Source organism: Cibotium barometz, chromosome 11 (assembly GCF_041138505.1).
Source record: "Cibotium barometz isolate CiBa-2024 chromosome 11, ASM4113850v1, whole genome shotgun sequence".
NCBI classification, from domain to species: domain Eukaryota; kingdom Viridiplantae; phylum Streptophyta; class Polypodiopsida; order Cyatheales; family Cibotiaceae; genus Cibotium; species Cibotium barometz.
In genome coordinates, this window is record NC_141056.1 from 58497065 (window position 1) to 58514269 (window position 17205).

The 17205-nt window shown below is 43.9% G+C and overlaps 1 protein-coding gene across 2 annotated transcripts in view; it reads right to left on the minus strand.

Moving 5' to 3' along the window:
• The window catches only part of LOC147634388 (glutamyl-tRNA(Gln) amidotransferase subunit C), a 79998-nt gene that overhangs the window by 39668 nt on the left and 23125 nt on the right, over positions 1–17205 (minus strand). For both annotated transcript variants that reach the window (XR_015267009.1, XM_086805540.1), the window contains exon 2: positions 4989–5029. Coding sequence is in view for 1 of the 2 variants with exons in the window: in XM_086805540.1 (XP_086661666.1) it covers positions 4989–5029 (41 nt within the window). In the remaining variant the exon portion in view is untranslated. The remainder of the gene's footprint in view (positions 1–4988; positions 5030–17205) is intronic.

Sequence of the window (17205 nt, forward strand, 5' to 3'; positions counted from 1 at the left end):
TTTTTAAGTAATTCTTCCTTTCACTACCTGCTATGGACTCATCAAGAAGAAGTCCATTCTGTTGGTGAAGACTAGTGAGGTCCACATCTCCTTTCTTGAACATGGTTGAAGAAGCTTTCTCTTCGAAGGCTCCATTGTCTTCAGCATCTCCTCGATCCCTTCCCTGTGAAAGAGCAAATGCAAGTCTCTCCACCTCCCCTTCTGAGATGGATACCTCGGAGCTACCACTTGTCTCTTCTTCATCAGATGACTCTGACTCTGAACTTTCAGAAATTGAAAGTTCACCTCTTACCACTTTCTTGTGATGACTCTTGATGTTGTAGTGGACCTTCTTATTCTCACTTTGTAGAATAAGATCACCTGTCTCCCACTTTTGAATTGTCTTCACTTGGCAAAGCCATGGTCTACCCAATATCAATGGGTAAGCCCTAGCATCAGGCTTTGTAGGAATGACCTGGAAAGTTGTAGGCACAGAAATACCACATACATTCACTCCCAAATTCCTAACAATTTCTAAGGTTTTCATCCTAGTATTATCAGCAAGTTTGATGCGATAGAAAGAGTTAGTAGAAAACTTTAAATCGACATCTTTCATTGTTTTTTCACTCATGACATTGATTGACGCACCTCCATCAATATATGCATTAGAAATTGTTTGCCTCTCAATAATGACATCAATCACAGACACATCATCTCCTACATCTATATCCACTTTTTGAGTTATAAGAGTCCCATTATCTCTCTTCTTCTTTTTCTTAGATTTTCTTGTGCTAGCCAGCTTACCCCATTTCTTTCTGAACTTTGGAGAGAGTGCCAAAAACTGCCCAAATGTGATTTGTGCCGTTTTCTCCCTAAGATCTGTTAAGAGGTCATAACTAAGAGATCCTTGTCCAAGAGGAAAGTCAGATTGTCCAATTTTTCTCCTAGACGACTTCTTCTTCTTCTTATTTTTCTCCTCTTCTTCAAATTTATCTTCTTGTTCTTCTTCTTCTTGGCTCCTAGTTTTACGACCCCCTTTTTGCCATTAATGGCATCAATGTTTCCTCTTCTTCTTCTAAGCATGTTTTCTCTAAAAGTACTCAACTTTTATTCTCTCTTTTCCTTAATATTGGACACTCAAAGCGATAGTGGCCCTTCTCTTGACATTTATAGCATGTGACACCACTTCTATCCCTAGGTTTATCCTCTTTACTCGTGGTGGGATCGGCACTCTCGGAGAAGATTGAAATGTGGACTCAATATGAAGAGTGGCCTTCTTCTTTAAAGCAATACGAAGAGCCTCTTTAAAATTAGTGAGATCTTTGCTAAGAACTTTTCCGTGCAAGCGGGGATCCAAAGCCATGATAAACTTGCTCATCTTAAGGTACTTCATTGGTAAAGAACTTTTTGAATCCCACATAGAAGGTGAAAAACAAGAAGCAACAACATGTAAAGCAGCTTGTTCATATTTGATGAACAAGGCTTCATACTTCACTGAAAAGGCAGAAACTGACTCTCCTTCCTTTTAGAGAATCTGATCTAATTGCAATAGTAAAGCATGTGGTGACTCCACTGTCCCAAATCTCTCCTTCACTGCTTTGGTCGACCTTTCCCAATCATTCTTGGACTCCTCTGGCAAAGCCTAATGCCAAGTTAAGGCCACACCTTTCAAGAAATCTAGAAGTATTTCTACCCTCTCTTTCATAGACCAACCTGTCAAGCGGCATGCTCGGTTAAACTCTCGGAGATAACTCCCCGGGTCTTCTCTTTCCGATCCTTGGAACACCAGAATGTTGAACATCTTGCACCAAAAGATGAGTAGCAACAAGAGAAATTTACTTATTTCAAAATAACTTTTCTTTAATCATGTGGGACCTTGAGGTCAAAATAGAATAATTCTAAGTAAAACCTGCCCGTCAACTCCACCAAAAGATGTGACACAAAGTTGGGGTTTTGACTTCGGTCACTTCTTAGAATCAAAACACACTTGTATGAAACCTCACAGCCTCCTCACCTCCTTTTCTCTCCCTAGGTTAAGATAAAGATAAACACATCAAAGGTAAGATCATAATTCATGGAAGGAAAGATGAAAGGCTCAGAAGAAGCAAGAATTTCTGCCAGTCTTGTAGCTCCAAACAAGAGGATAATTCTTTGTTGGAAGAAAATCTTCCGACTCAGGATTATGTGAACGGAAACATACGGGGAATGTTGGTAAGGTTAATCCATTCAAATTGGGCGATTTGAACGGAACATCTTAAAGTAAAAGAATATAGCAATCATTTACAAGAGGATAAGACACATGGGATTTGCTTTTTGATAAGAGATTAAGAGAAATTAATCATTATTAAAAAGAAATAATGACTAAAAGACTATAAAAACAGAGATGCACTGAGAATCGTAGTTTTAAATCCATATAGGCTGTACAAAAGAGGATTACATAGGTACGTAGAGCTTGAAGAGAGCCTCGAGCCTATATAAAAACTTTGGAAAACAGGCAACCGAGTGAAAAGTTATGAGTATTTTACTACAAGACTATAAAACTACCAAAATTCACTTAAAAGTTAGCAACTTTGAGAGAAATTCTGATCATCAATGAAGTAAAGGATTAAGAAATTAGTTACATAAATGGAAAGAGCATATAAAGAGCTTCCTAGCCATATGATCAATTTTAGAAACCAATACCCGAGTGATGAGTAATTACCAGTTGAAATTTGAATATTAGACCATAAACTTTCCCCTCTTTGCATGAAACCTCAATTTTCACATAGCCTCTTGCCTTTCATCTCCTTCATGATTCAAGCTAGAGGGTAAGGGTTAACATTGCTTAGTGGACAATCGTAAAGATTTACCTATGCTCCCCAAAGTCTTTCCACATGCTCATTACCGCTAAAACCATTGGTATCTCCAAAGAAGAGCGGCAATAAGGCAAGGGCTACCTTGAGAAGTCACAGGTCCACCAAGATAATAACTCCTTATCCGACTTATTATGAATCATCAAAGAGGTCCAAAATTGGGTTAAGCATGAGGAGCTAATGCTAAATGAGACATTCACATGTAGAGAGTGTTTGAATAAGGATTTGAAGATAAGAGAATGGCAATGACACAAAAATGCTCAATTGAGGAGGCTTCATTCATTGATTTGAAAGGGAGAGGAGGGCTCCTTTTATAGGTGGAGAATCACCCTCTCTTCTATTGTTACAAATTACAACATAAAAATCTTCAACCCTTCAGTGACATAAGGATAGATGTCACCATAAATTTCCTCTTAGGCTAAGTCTTCTATTGATTATTAAATTGAAGACTTTTTGACTTTGAAAGTGTGATGAGATAATAGCCAAGTCTAAGTGGCATGTAGGTGGAGATCCCACTTACACATGGCGGAATTCTCCTCTTCCATGTAGGCAATCTAGAAGAATCTTTCTCAATTATGCACCTACACACACTCCTCCACATGCCTTCCACACTCCCCAACTTGTAGCCTTATGGTGAATACTATATTAATAATACAATTAAAATCCATGTGAGCATGAAGGCCCACTTTTATTTTCCACATCACTAGCCTATCTACCATACCAAAGTATTTATCAAGCATACTTATGGCATTTACAATGTGTGCACCCTAAATCAAGTAAAACCATTATATTTGAAGATAGAATGCTGTTATCAGGGTAGCCGCCGCATCACCACGCCGTTATTCCATCGTGGGCGCCGCAATCTTCTTGGACAGGCTTTCCACCTTATTACCATTGAGAAACCATCAAAATATGTATAAAATTGAAAATGAAAGATATCAATTTTTCATGTCAGAGTACTACAAGAGAAGTCCAATCCTTTTTATACTTGTAGGAGACCTTGCTTTTTGCCAAAAAGCCTTCATGCTTTTGCTTTGCCTTTTTACGCTTTACTTTTCTCTTTTTGGCTTTGCTTTTGCTCTTTTTACTTTTATTAATAAAATATTACTCAACTTTTAAGGACTTACTTTTTGTCCTTAAAGCTGCTTTTTGAGAAAGCATCTTTTAGCTTTTTGGTCTGGCTCAGTCTCCTCTTTCCAATGGTACCCTTGACTCGCCGTCAACTCTATTTGACTTTTTGCTTTTTCTTGCTTTTTGACCAAGAATGGTGCTTTTTCTTAATCAATTCTTATGGACCCTGTCCCCATGCCTTCTTCCACCTGTCTGGTGTCTAGGCATGGATTTCATTATGTGAAATAGAGCTAGGAGGCCCAAATAGTTACAACTAGGGTTCAAATTTAATATATCCAAGGTTATTGGCTATTTATGACTGGACTGTTATTTATAACATCAATAAGCACTACACAAGTGAGTTTTTGGTTATTATTGATTCATTGTGTTCTTAATCTAGACCAAGAGGCTTACTCCTGCCATGGACATGGCGGATCACGGGTAGCCTTGCCGAGGTGCCCCTTGTATGGGCAGGCACTAGTGGTATGGGACGCCAAGGCTGATAGGCATTGACTCGTGGGAGTGGAACCTTAGCCCCTAGCTTGAGAGAGGTTTGCGGACACGGCCTTACAATTGGGTGGTGAGCTTGCCTGCATTCCTTTTATTTGGTTTCTCTAATCTTGTTTATGCCTATATTAGGTGATCCTCGATAGGATTCCCTCACAGTAGGTAAACAACATTTAAAACTTTTACAAATAATTGGGTGATGAAAATGGTTGAGGATTGCGAGGAGGGTGAAACTACTCACAAGGGAAGTGAGCAATAGAAAAAGGTGCAAATCTCCCTCATTTTTCTCCATGAATCTAGGGGTAAAGGTCAAGACATGGCTTGAGAATCTCACCCATGCAAGTAGATGAAGGCGCCTAGAATCTAGGTAAGAGGAGTAGGTTTTACAACCTTAGACATGTTGGCCCATCTAACATATAAAAGCTAGGGACATGTGGCCAACAAGAAGGAATCACAAATAGCAAAACATCTTTTCCACGTATTGGACCCCATGTACATGCACTCAAAATAGCAAGCTTGGGAGATGATAAGGAAACTTACCAATCAACTAATTGCTCAAGTTTTGGATGAAAATCTTCAACCTTCAAACACACAAGAAAATAATCACTATTATTAGTTCATTTTTTTGCAAGTAACAAACAAAATAGGCAGCCATGAGATGATAATGACACTGCAAAAAAATCATTCCCTAGCAAAAAAACAATACAAAGCACAACATCCTGGCACTCCTCCAAGCCATCACAGCTACTACAAGAGCTTGGATGGTTCTGAAGAAGTAATATGACACATCCAGGAACGCCATTTCCAAAACAAACTTTTTACAGAAAAGCTAGCTAATTCACAAGCTCCAAAGGAATTCCTCATATGCATGTAGCCAACTAGCCATCGTCAAAAACATCTCTCCTCATAGCAATTACCTATGCTACTAGCGATGCTTTATTTGCCACACAATTGGCCCTACTAAAGATCTGAATTGGTTACTTGATCATTAATCAAAAGCATACACAGTGCAAGAGGAAATGCTATGACCAGATGCCTATGACTACTCTTGACACTGTATTAGGGAACAAAATTGGGCCCATGTTACTAGCCTTTCACAATGCTTATACTAATGGCAAGTTCAAGCTATTTCTCAAACTTAAGAAAAACTAAAGTGCAACCTTGACTCCACGAGAATTTACTCACAAAGCTTCAAACCATCGACTCCATCATTTACAACATAGTCTACATGTTATGACATCCCCACTATCATGAGCATCCCACACTTGGATGCCACGTGGCCATAACTCTACATCAAGTACAAGTCTTTTGTGAGCCCTTGTCTGTAGTCAACCAAGGATCCAATATAAAGGTTCATGGTCAGATGTGCATATCTCCCGCACATTTGTGTAACCATGAAGGGCTTGTCCAAGAACCACCAAGGAGGCCATGGATATGAAGGCTAACCACAGGCCAAGCCTAGGCCTTACCTCATCCCTAAGGAGCCCATGGGACCTTGTTAGCCAACAGCAAGGCAGTTCAAAAGCTCACACGTGTGAAAGTGATGGCTATTTATGCCATTTTCTACCAATCGTAAGCAAGGAAAACTGGTCGTGTAGAACACTTGCGCCTATGTGCTAGGGTTTTCCAAAGATAGAAGAGTGCGGCGGAATCACACATACAACACACACGAGTACTAAACTACTACTTTGTATTGTGTCAAAGAAAGAAGTATAAAGTTCAAGTACAAGATCTGGCTGCGAATGAAGACGTCGAATCATAGCCCTGTGACCTATTGTTCACTCCTAGCTAGCACTTCGCCAATAGAAAAACGCTATGTGAAGTACAACGCTAAGGAAAGTATATGAAAATGAGATTTGGCTACCGTATATATATGCATCAATCCTCCTAGTCGACCAGCAATACTATTGTTGGCCACCCGTACCCGACCACCATGTCATCAATGCAACATCGTCATTACCACGTGGCAGTGGCACATGTCCTTTGCAAATCCAATAACCGGAGAACGAGAGCAAATGACATAATAACTTTGAGCTCCAAGCTGAAAGAGTGCACAGAGCGGAAGCAGAGTGGCACTAGAATGTGCTGAACAGAGACTGCAAGAGAGAGAGAGAGAGATATGGAGCAAACTATGCTGAATATACTGAACCAAAACAGTCCCAAGCAAGAGACAGTGATAGTCTCATAAGTGAGGGAGCAAATAAGTACAAGACTCTATGAAAAATGAGAGGCCAGCACCCACTATTTATAGTGGGGAAGAGCTGGCCGACTGGAGCTCATAAACAGGCCGACTGGAGCTGTTGGACATGGCTCACTAGAAAAATGCCAGAATGGCTGGGAAAAATCCCAGAAAAATACTAAAAAAGGGCTGGCCAGCCCACAAGCAAGGGCCAAACAAAAGGGGACCAAATGGGCACCATACAGAGCAGAAACTAGGGATGAAAGTGCTAACACCCCCTCTCAGCACCAGATGCTGAACAAACTCCGAGAATCCGAAGATGAGGAGCCAAGGAAGCCTGAGAAACCGGCTTGGTGAACAAATCTGCAGCATTCTCTGCGGAAGGACAATACTCCAAACGCAAATCTCCAGCAAGAACCCGTTCACGAACATAGTGATACTGAATCTCAATGTGTTTCGTACGAGCATGAAACACAGGGTTCTTGGCGATGGCGATGCAACTCTGATTGTCACACCAAAGAAGAGTAGATCCAGTAGGAGGACAGCCAAGCTCCTCCAATAATCTCCGCAACCATATCGCCTCACATGCAGCATAGCAAACTGCACGGTACTCCGCCTCGGTAGAGGAAAGCGCCACAGTAGGCTGCTTTTTACTGCTCCAAGAAATGGCTCCAGACCCAAGTGAAAAAACACAACCAGTGGTCGAACGCCGTGTATCTGGATCTCCAGCCCAGTCTGAGTCAGACCATCCAACAAGAGTGCGTCCTTGGCCATAAAAGATGCCAAAATCCAGAGTGCCACGTAAGTACCGGAGAACTCTGAGAGCACACTGCCAATGATGCTGACGAGGTTTGGATGAGAAGGAACTCAATAAACTGACTGCGAAGCATATGTCCAATCGAGAGTAGGTCAACCATACCAAACAACCGACGAGAACCCGATACTGTCCCTGATCAGACCCTGGAGAAGCATCAAGTGAAGAAAGCTTCTCACCAATATCCAAAGGAGAAGATACTGGTTTGCACCCAGTCATCTGAAATCTGTCGAGAATCTCCCGAGTGTACTTCTGCTGAGAGAAGAAAATGCCCTTCGAGGTCTGCCAAATCTCAAAGCCAAGAAAATAGTGCAAGAGGCCCAGATCCGTCATCTCAAACTCTGTCGCCAAAGCATCCATAACAGAACGGATCCGCACAGAATAAGAATCTGTAAAGATGAGGTCATCAACATAGACCACAATGATAACAATCAACCCCCTCTCAAGGAGGATATAAAGGTTCGAATCTGCATGAGAACGGCGCAGGCCGAGCTTCTGAAAGAACTCATCAATCCGCTGGTACCAAGCCCGCGGAGCCTGCTTTAGACCATATAAAGCCTTCTTCAGCCGGTACACATGATCCTGTTTGCCCGGAAACAACAAATCCTGGCGGCTGATCAACATAAACCTCCTGTGTAAGCTCTCAATTCAAGAAAGCCGACTTGACGTCCATCTGGAAAACGGGCCATCTATGATGTCCTGCAAGTGCAAGAACGGTACGAATGGTAGTCATCCGGGCCGTTGGAGCGAAGGTCTCATCGAAGTCGACACCAGGGCGCTGAGCATAACCCTTGGCAACCAACCTCGCCTTGTGCTTGTCCAAGCTGCCATCAGCTCGGAACTTTGATTTGAAAATCCAACGCACACCAATCACCTTACGCTGCAGAGGCCGAGGCACCAAAATCCAAGTGCCATTCCGTTCGATAGCATCCAGCTCTGTCTGCATAGCATGACGCCAAGACTCATGTGAAAGAGCCTCGTACAGAAGTGGGATCAGAAGGACCATTAATGATTGTACACATGAGAGCATAATTAACAAACATGTTGCCCTCATGAATTTGTTTCCCTGTAACTCTGGAAGAACGCCGAAGAGAACCAGGCGGAGGAGCAGAAGGAAGCTCACGTAACCCAGAGTCACGAACTGTCTGATAATACCAACCAGGTACAGATCTGTTCGAACTCGCCAGAGGAGGAGCAGGGTCATCATCATCTGACTGAGAATCCTCAGCTGGAGGTGTAACAGTAACAACGGGAGCAGGAGGAGGAGTAGGAGGAGGAGAAGGAGGTGCAGGAAGAAGAAGCTCACCACCCCCCTCTGAAGATGTAGGAGTCTCGTCGAACACCACATCACGGCTCACAACAACTTTACCGGCTTGAGGATCATAAAGACGATATGCCTTGGACACAGTGCTGTATTCGAGAAAAGCCATGCGCTGAGACTTCGAGTCCAACTTGGAGCGGTGCTCCTTAGGCACATGAACATACGCCGTACATCCAAATATCCGGAAATGAACAACGGAGGGCTTCTCAAGCCTCATATGGAGTTTTGTCGGGAAGAGCAGCAGTAGGAGACCTATTCTGAATGTAGACAGCAGTGGAAGCCGCCTCAGCCCAGAAACGTCGAGGTAATGAAGAATGCTCAAGCATAGCACGGGCCATCTCCATGATGGTCCTATTCTTCCTCTCGGCAACTCCATTCTGAGATGGAGTATATGCTGTAGTAAGCTGTCTCCGAATGCCATGTGTCTTGCAATATTGCTGAAACTCTTGGGATGTAAACTCACCCCCTCCATCGGTCCTGAGAGCCTTGACCGAGTGACCGGTCTCTTTTTCCACCTCAGCTTTCCAATCACAGAAGTTGTAACTCGTAGCGGCGGTGCCCGGGGGACTAGGGCCTTTGACACACTTGTTGATACCATCAATGCATATTAAAACATTTAAACATGGCCACAGCCTTAACACATATCCATCATCACTTTGCATAAAACATAAAGCTGGACAAAACATCCACAAATGCTGAAAATGGATCTTGCACATGTGACACCACATAGAGGCCGGAATGGGCCGACCCCCCCCCTTGGAGTATTTTATTACCCAAGGAGAATAATATCATGTACAAGCTTTGAGGGCCTTACTCTCCCCACGGGAGATGCCGGATTATCCATATACAAATGCCATAACACAGCCCAACACGAGGCAACCAAGCCGGAACATAGGCTGTAGAAATGTCGAGCCAACAATATAATCCATATACCTCCGTGTGGGTACTGATTCTTCCCCAAAAACCACGGGTCTTCATGCAATAGAGAGGGTACAGCAAGTACAACTCTCCATTCAGCCGGTACAGCCGGTACAATGGCTGGTACAGGCGGTATAGTGGTTGGTATAGCTGGTACGGTGGCTGGTACAATAGGTACAGCAAGTACAGAAGCTGGTACAACAAGTACAATGGCTGGTACAACAAGTTCAGTGGCTGGTACATCCGGTACGGTGGCTGGTACAGCAAGTACAGCAAGTACAGAGGCTGGTACAGCAAGTACAGTGGCTGGTACAGCCGGTGCGGTGGCTGGTACAGCAAGTACAGCAAGTACAAATGCTGGTACAACACATACAATGGCTAGAAATCATAATAAATGATTGAATACCCTTGCCTTCAGTATTTCTTCGCGATGGAAGCCTCCAAAACAGTCCCCAACAGCCGGTATTCTTCATGGGCAGCCTTCAAGAGAGAGAGAAAGAGAGTAGCCATCATTAGAGAAGCTTTCAACGGTGGTAGAGGCTAGTGTGCAGCAAGAGAGCCTCCATTAATGAAGAGAGAGGGCTCCAATTTATAGATTTGGGCCTCCCATGAGCTAAAATGGCAAGAGAAGGCTACAATGACAAGTGGAGAGCCACACAATAGCTGAAGTGACAAGTGTGAGGCCACTTGTCTCACTTTGATCCATTTTCTAACAAGTGTCAAGCCACTTGTCTCACTTTGATCCACTTTCTTGCCACATGTCCCAATCTAAGAGATGGATTCTCCCATAATCTTTAGCTCTAAAAATATCCCAACTAGTAGACATTCTGTCATAGGCACTTTGCCAACTCTTGGTATCTGCTCAATTCCAGATGTAATGACGCGAACAGAATTTCCATCGGAGTCAGGCCAAAAATAGCAACTCTCCTAAATTTTAGGAGTGTGGTCCTTTGTATTCTAGGATAATCCCCCATTCCCAAAGCTTGTACTTTCCAAATATTTAAACATCCTGGAGTCCACCAGACCCCTTTCAGACTGGGAAATGTCCAAGCTGGTGACATCCTCCCCAACTTCTTAAAAGTTGTCCGCAACTTTAAGCTTCAAGCCATATATTCAAGATATAATCATGTCCCATCGATTGGGCGAGACGAGACAGTCTCAAAAATCCAATATAACTGAAGAATCCATGTCCCAAAGAAATGGGTGAGACTAAATAAGTCTCCATAATACCAATATCAGAATCATGTCCCAAGGTAAATGGGTGAGACAAAAACAGTCCCATAAGTCCAGATATCATAATCATGTCCCAAGATAAATGGGCGAGACAAATCAGTCCCATAAATCTAGATATCATAATCCATGTCCCAAGTAAATGGGCGAGACAAAACAGTCCCATAAGTCCAGATAGCATAATCCATGCCAATGCATATGAAATTCAACATTTAGAAAACAATGGTATGTCGATGTAGATCACCAAGGAACTGCCTTGACGCCCGGCCCGACTTCAGTGCCCATATTCTCTACCATTGGCTCTATGTTCTACCAAGCAAGGTAGCAACATCTTGAAAAGCACTTAGGTCAAGAGAAATACTACACACGGCGGCTAAACAAGGAGTCCTGAAAATAATCACTCGCCGCAGGCATAGATAACCTGGTGTTCCATACGCATTTCTGCTACACATAGTTTATAGGCATTTCGGCCACCAACTCACACTACCCTCTCAAGTGCCCATGTTCCCTTCCATCTGCTCTCTATTGTTCCACCCACACATGGTAGAAACAATCTTCAAGAGAGCACGTAGGACAAGAGAACACTATGTTGTGCTTGTCACTACCCTTTGAAGTGCCCATGGTTCCCTTCCATCGGCTCTCTATTGTTCCACCCTCACATGGTAAAAACAATCTTCAAGAGAGCACGTAGGACAAGAGAACACTACACAAGGTAAGTGAACCATGAGTTTCATAAGTCCAATGCATCCCAAATAAAGGGAGCCAAAAAGAATAATCCATCCCAGTAAAAGGGAGCCATAAACATAATCCATAAACCTGAGGATGGATCCAAATTCCTAGAAAAGAAGTCCAGGAATCCATACACCTGTATACCATAATCCTTGTATACCATAACTCTTACCACATACTCCGTGCTAACCACACACCTTGGAGTAGAGGTGAACTTAATCCATAAAAGTATCATATCCATGAGATAACCAAAGATTTCTTCTCTATAAACTCAAACAGATTCGTCCATAGAAATTGCCTGTTAAGCCCAATATCTATATAAATCTCGACAAGAAAGAAATCTCCATAGATATATTCCATCCCAATAAAGGGAGCCATGAAAAGAATTCATCCCATTAAAGAGAGCCATAAACAATGTTTCCCTGAAACCATCTCAAGGCAAACAACAACACCTTTCTCCTTGCATAGCTATACAAGGGTTAGTGAACATCAAAAACACTTCATAGTAAATAGCAAAAGCACCAACTTTGCAAACTCAAAGTATACTTAGCTATTCTTTGCCAGGTTGGTCATGAAGCCAACAGAAATATCTCGTCACCATATCCTTAAGATATCTTGAGATATATCTCCATATAGCTTGCCTGTAAGCTTGATAATATAATCCACAATGTCCATATGGAAAGAGTGCTAAACGTGTGCACATAAAGCCAAGTTCACCCTTCCACAATAAAATTCTGTGAATTCATAAATCCTTAGATCAACAAGCTGTCTACTGCTCATGCTCTTGCTTCATAAGCTATGAAGCGGCTGGCCATGCTTAACAGCAATGATGGTAAGTGTGGTCCCCACTTGAGATCTTTTCTCTTCCTTATTGATAGAAGGAAGCCTCCGCTTCCAAGAAAGCCTATGCTCTGATACCAATGTAACTCGCAGCGGCGGTGCCCGGGGGACTAGGGCCTTTGACACACTTGTTGATACCATCAATGCATATTAAAACATTTAAACATGGCCACAGCCTTAACACATATCCATCATCACTTTGCATAAAACATAAAGCTGGACAAAACATCCACAAATGCTGAAAATGGATCTTGCACATGTGACACCACATAGAGGCCGGAATGGGCCGACCCCCCCCCCTTGGAGTATTTTATTACCCAAGGAGAATAATATCATGTACAAGCTTTGAGGGCCTTACTCTCCCCACGGGAGATGCCGGATTATCCATATACAAATGCCATAACACAGCCCAACACGAGGCAACCAAGCCGGAGCATAGGCTGTAGAAATGTCGAGCCAACAATATAATCCATATACCTCCGTGTGGGTACTGATTCTTCCCCAAAAACCACGGGTCTTCATGCAATAGAGAGGGTACAGCAAGTACAACTCTCCATTCAGCCGGTACAGCCGGTACAATGGCTGGTACAGGCGGTATAGTGGTTGGTATAGCTGGTACGGTGGCTGGTACAATAGGTACAGCAAGTACAGAAGCTGGTACAACAAGTACAATGGCTGGTACAACAAGTTCAGTGGCTGGTACAGCCGGTACGGTGGCTGGTACAGCAGGTACAGCAAGTACAGAGGCTGGTACAGCAAGTACAGTGGCTGGTACAGCCGGTGCGGTGGCTGGTACAGCAAGTACAGCAAGTACAAATGCTGGTACAACACATACAATGGCTAGAAATCATAATAAATGATTGAATACCCTTGCCTTCAGTATTTCTTCGCGATGGAAGCCTCCAAAACAGTCCCCAACAGCCGGTATTCTTCATGGGCAGCCTTCAAGAGAGAGAGAAAGAGAGTAGCCATCATTAGAGAAGCTTTCAACGGTGGTAGAGGCTAGTGTGCAGCAAGAGAGCCTCCATTAATGAAGAGAGAGGGCTCCAATTTATAGATTTGGGCCTCCCATGAGCTAAAATGGCAAGAGAAGGCTACAATGACAAGTGGAGAGCCACACAATAGCTGAAGTGACAAGTGTGAGGCCACTTGTCTCACTTTGATCCCTTTTTCTAACAAGTGTCAGGCCACTTGTCTCACTTTGGTCCACTTTCTTGCCACATGTCCCAATCTAAGAGATGGGTCCTTCCATAATCTTTACCTCTAAAAATATCCCAACTGGTAGACATTCTGTCATAGGCACTTTGCCAACTCTTGGTATTTGCTCAATTCCAGATGTAATGACGCGAACAGAATTTCCATCGGAGTCAGGCCAAAAATAGCAACTCTCCTAAATTTTAGGAGTGTGGTCCTTTGTATTCTAGGATAATCCCCCATTCCCAAAGCTTGTACTTTCCAAATATTTAAACATCCTGGAGTCCACCAGACCCCTTTCAGACTGGGAAATGTCCAGGCTGGTGACAGAAGTGATGAAAAGTCTCATCCTTGGTCTTCAGAAAGAAAACCCAAGTATATCTGGTAAAATCATCCACCATCACGAGCATGTACAACGCCTTACTCAAAGACGCGGTACTCATAGGACCACATAAGTCTGCATGAATGAGAGCAAGTGATGTCGAAGATCTGTGTGTCGCCTCCTTCGGAAAGGCGGCTCGGTGCTGCTTCCCCTGTAAACAAGAGGAACAAGGAGAAGACGGAGCCTTGATGGTTGGTAATCCATCAACCAACCCATCCTTCGAAGCTCGCTGCAGAAGCTGATAGCTCAAATGGCCAAACCGAGCATGCCAAAGAGCAGAAGAAGCACCAGAAGAAAGCAGAGCGGTCAGTTTGTAGAGGCCACTATCTTGGACTCCCTGAGCCAAGATGCTACCAGTCGCTTTATCACGAATGGTAATCTCATAACGAGAAAAGATCACCTCCGCACCCTGAGCTATAAGAGCACTCACTGACAAAAGGTTAAAAGCCAAATCTGGAATATACAGAACGTCAGAGAAGTACCTCTTGTCCTCTTCAGAACGGAAGATGGGGATAGTGCCATGACCATGCACTGGCACATCTGGCAGTGAAGTCCTCGAACCAATCTCGATGGGGTGTCATATGAGCAGTAGCACCGCTATCAACAATCCAAGACCGTGACTGAGAAGTCACAAGAGCAAGTATACGCCGAGTACCTGCTAAGAGAAGAATTCCATCATCTCGTGCTGCCAAAGCTCCATCAGGGCCACCGGAGGTGCCAGTCCGCTCCTCAAAGCGAGACTCTATCTGCATAATGGAGGGGAGAACTTCCTCCCAAGTAACTGGAACAGGACGAGGAGAAGAAACCAGAGACTGAAAGTATGCATCAAACCTCTCTGGAAGTTTGGAGAGCAACCGAATAGCCATATCCTCTGTGGAGATGTCCTTGCCACAAACAGCAAGCTCGTCCCGGAGATCTTTCATCTCCGAGATGAAAGCAGATAAAGATGGAAACGCAGAAACTGATAAGTTCATAAGTTGCTTTTCCAATGCCAAAATCCGACCCGGAGACTTAATCTCATAGAGATCTGCAAAAGCCTTCTTCCAAACTTCATGTGCCGCATCTGCTGTACGCACATGACAGAGAACAGCATCCTGACAGTTCAACATCAGGAAGGAGAAAACACGTCGATCATTCGACTGCCAAATATCAACAGGCCGACTGGAGCTGTTGGACATGGCTCACTAGAAAAATGCCAGAATGGCTGGGAAAAATCCCAGAAAATTACTAAAAAAGGGGTGGCCAGCCCACAAGCAAGGGCCAAACAAAAGGGGACCAAATGGGCACCATACAGAGCAGAAACTGGGGATGAAAGTGCTAACACAAGCTTCCTCAATCAAAATCCAACAAAACACCCAATCCTGCTTTGTAGCATCTCTTCGAGGATTGGTCTCCCTGGCATAGAGCCCCACAAAACGACAATAAAAGACTACAAGGCCACGAAATCCACGAAGCTCGTGTACATTTTCTGGTATAGCCACAAAACAATGGCCTCAATCTTATCTGGATCCATGGAGATTCCATCCTCGGAGATGACATGTCCCAAAAAACAAATTTTGACCATGAAAAGCTCCGCCTTTCGAGGGTGAAGCCACATGCTTCCCATGCTCATCTTCAACCACAAGGCCATCCCCACATGCTTCCCATGCTCATCTTTAGTCTCGCTAAAGACCAAGATATCATCCAAGAGGACAATGATGAATATTCCAAGGAAAGGCTGGAAGATACAGGACATCATCCTGGTCAAGGTAGCCAAGGCATCACAAGAAACTCGAGCAAACCAAACACAGTTTGGAAAGCTGTCTTCAGATATCATCCGGATGTATGCGAACCTGATGGTTTCCACATCCAGCTTGCTAAACCACTTCGCCCCTACACGCTGATCCAACAAGTCATCAATGCGGGGCAGCAGGAACTTGTTTTTGACAGTCAGCTTGTTGAGTGCCCGAGGCCGGTAGTCCACACACAAACGCATACTCCCATCCTCCTCCTTGACCAAGAGGAATGGAACTCCAAAGGGTGAGGAGATCGGATGGACAACGCTCTCTATTTATCGCCAGATCCTCCAAGTCCCCTGGCTAAATAGCCCGGACACATACCATACATGTATGACTACCCTTGTGTACCACTTGTTTCATTTGAAGGACTGATATACCTGCAACAAGGCTTGTGTGAGACGGTAAGGACTCCCCAATCACCTCTACGGAGCGACCAGAACTATCCTGAAAAGTCAACCTATGCTCCTTATGGTAGACCACGCCTGCATCATCATACAACCATGGGTGGCCTAGAATAATATCCACCTAATCCAAAGGTGCCACCTTGAACATGCAACATTTAGAAAACTCCATGGTCTCCGCAACCCGAAATTGGTTTGATTTCTTCCGCTTGCCTCTCATGGCCCAATGGCTAGGAGTACGCCACTGGTGTCCACCATCATACGCAACTTCATCCGCTCAACGACACGGTCTTGATGTCCTCTGAGGCTTCTCCATCAAAGAGAATGGACACCGGATCTCTATGAAGCATCCCTCAGCACATCACCGTTCTCATGCCAGCTAAGGACCACTGAGATCCTCCCAAACTGGCTCAAGTCGAGCAATTATCGTATTGGTGGGAGCCGAAGGGGTGGTAAATGGTGTCATGCCGGTGTCATAGATACGGCTAGGGCAGGTGAATCGGCCTTCTCCTTAGACTTCTCCTTGCCTTTACCATTCTGCTTCCTTGTGTTCTTCGGTCCTTTCCAATATGCTCGATGGAGTCACAATAAAAGCACTGTCCAGCAGCCATCTTGGCACGACACTCTTCAAGGGTGAGGCGAGTCACCAAGGCTCCCCCACTTGCCTTGTCGTTATCATCCTTGGCCTTGGACTTGGACTAGCTACCCTTCTCTTTGCCTTTCTACTGCCCCTATTATTGAGTCCCAAACTTAAAACTCTCCCGCGTCTCGAGGGTTATAGCAAGACGAACCGCATCTAAAACATCACGGGGCCAATGAGCACGAACGGCTGAGTGCAAAAATGGTTTCAATGTTGGACATGTCATCTCCAACCCATTTTATTTCCCCTTTTATCCAGACATTTATCTGATGTAATTAGGGATTTTTCCTATATTTTTTAGGGTATTTTAGGCATTTTTATCAATCGTGGA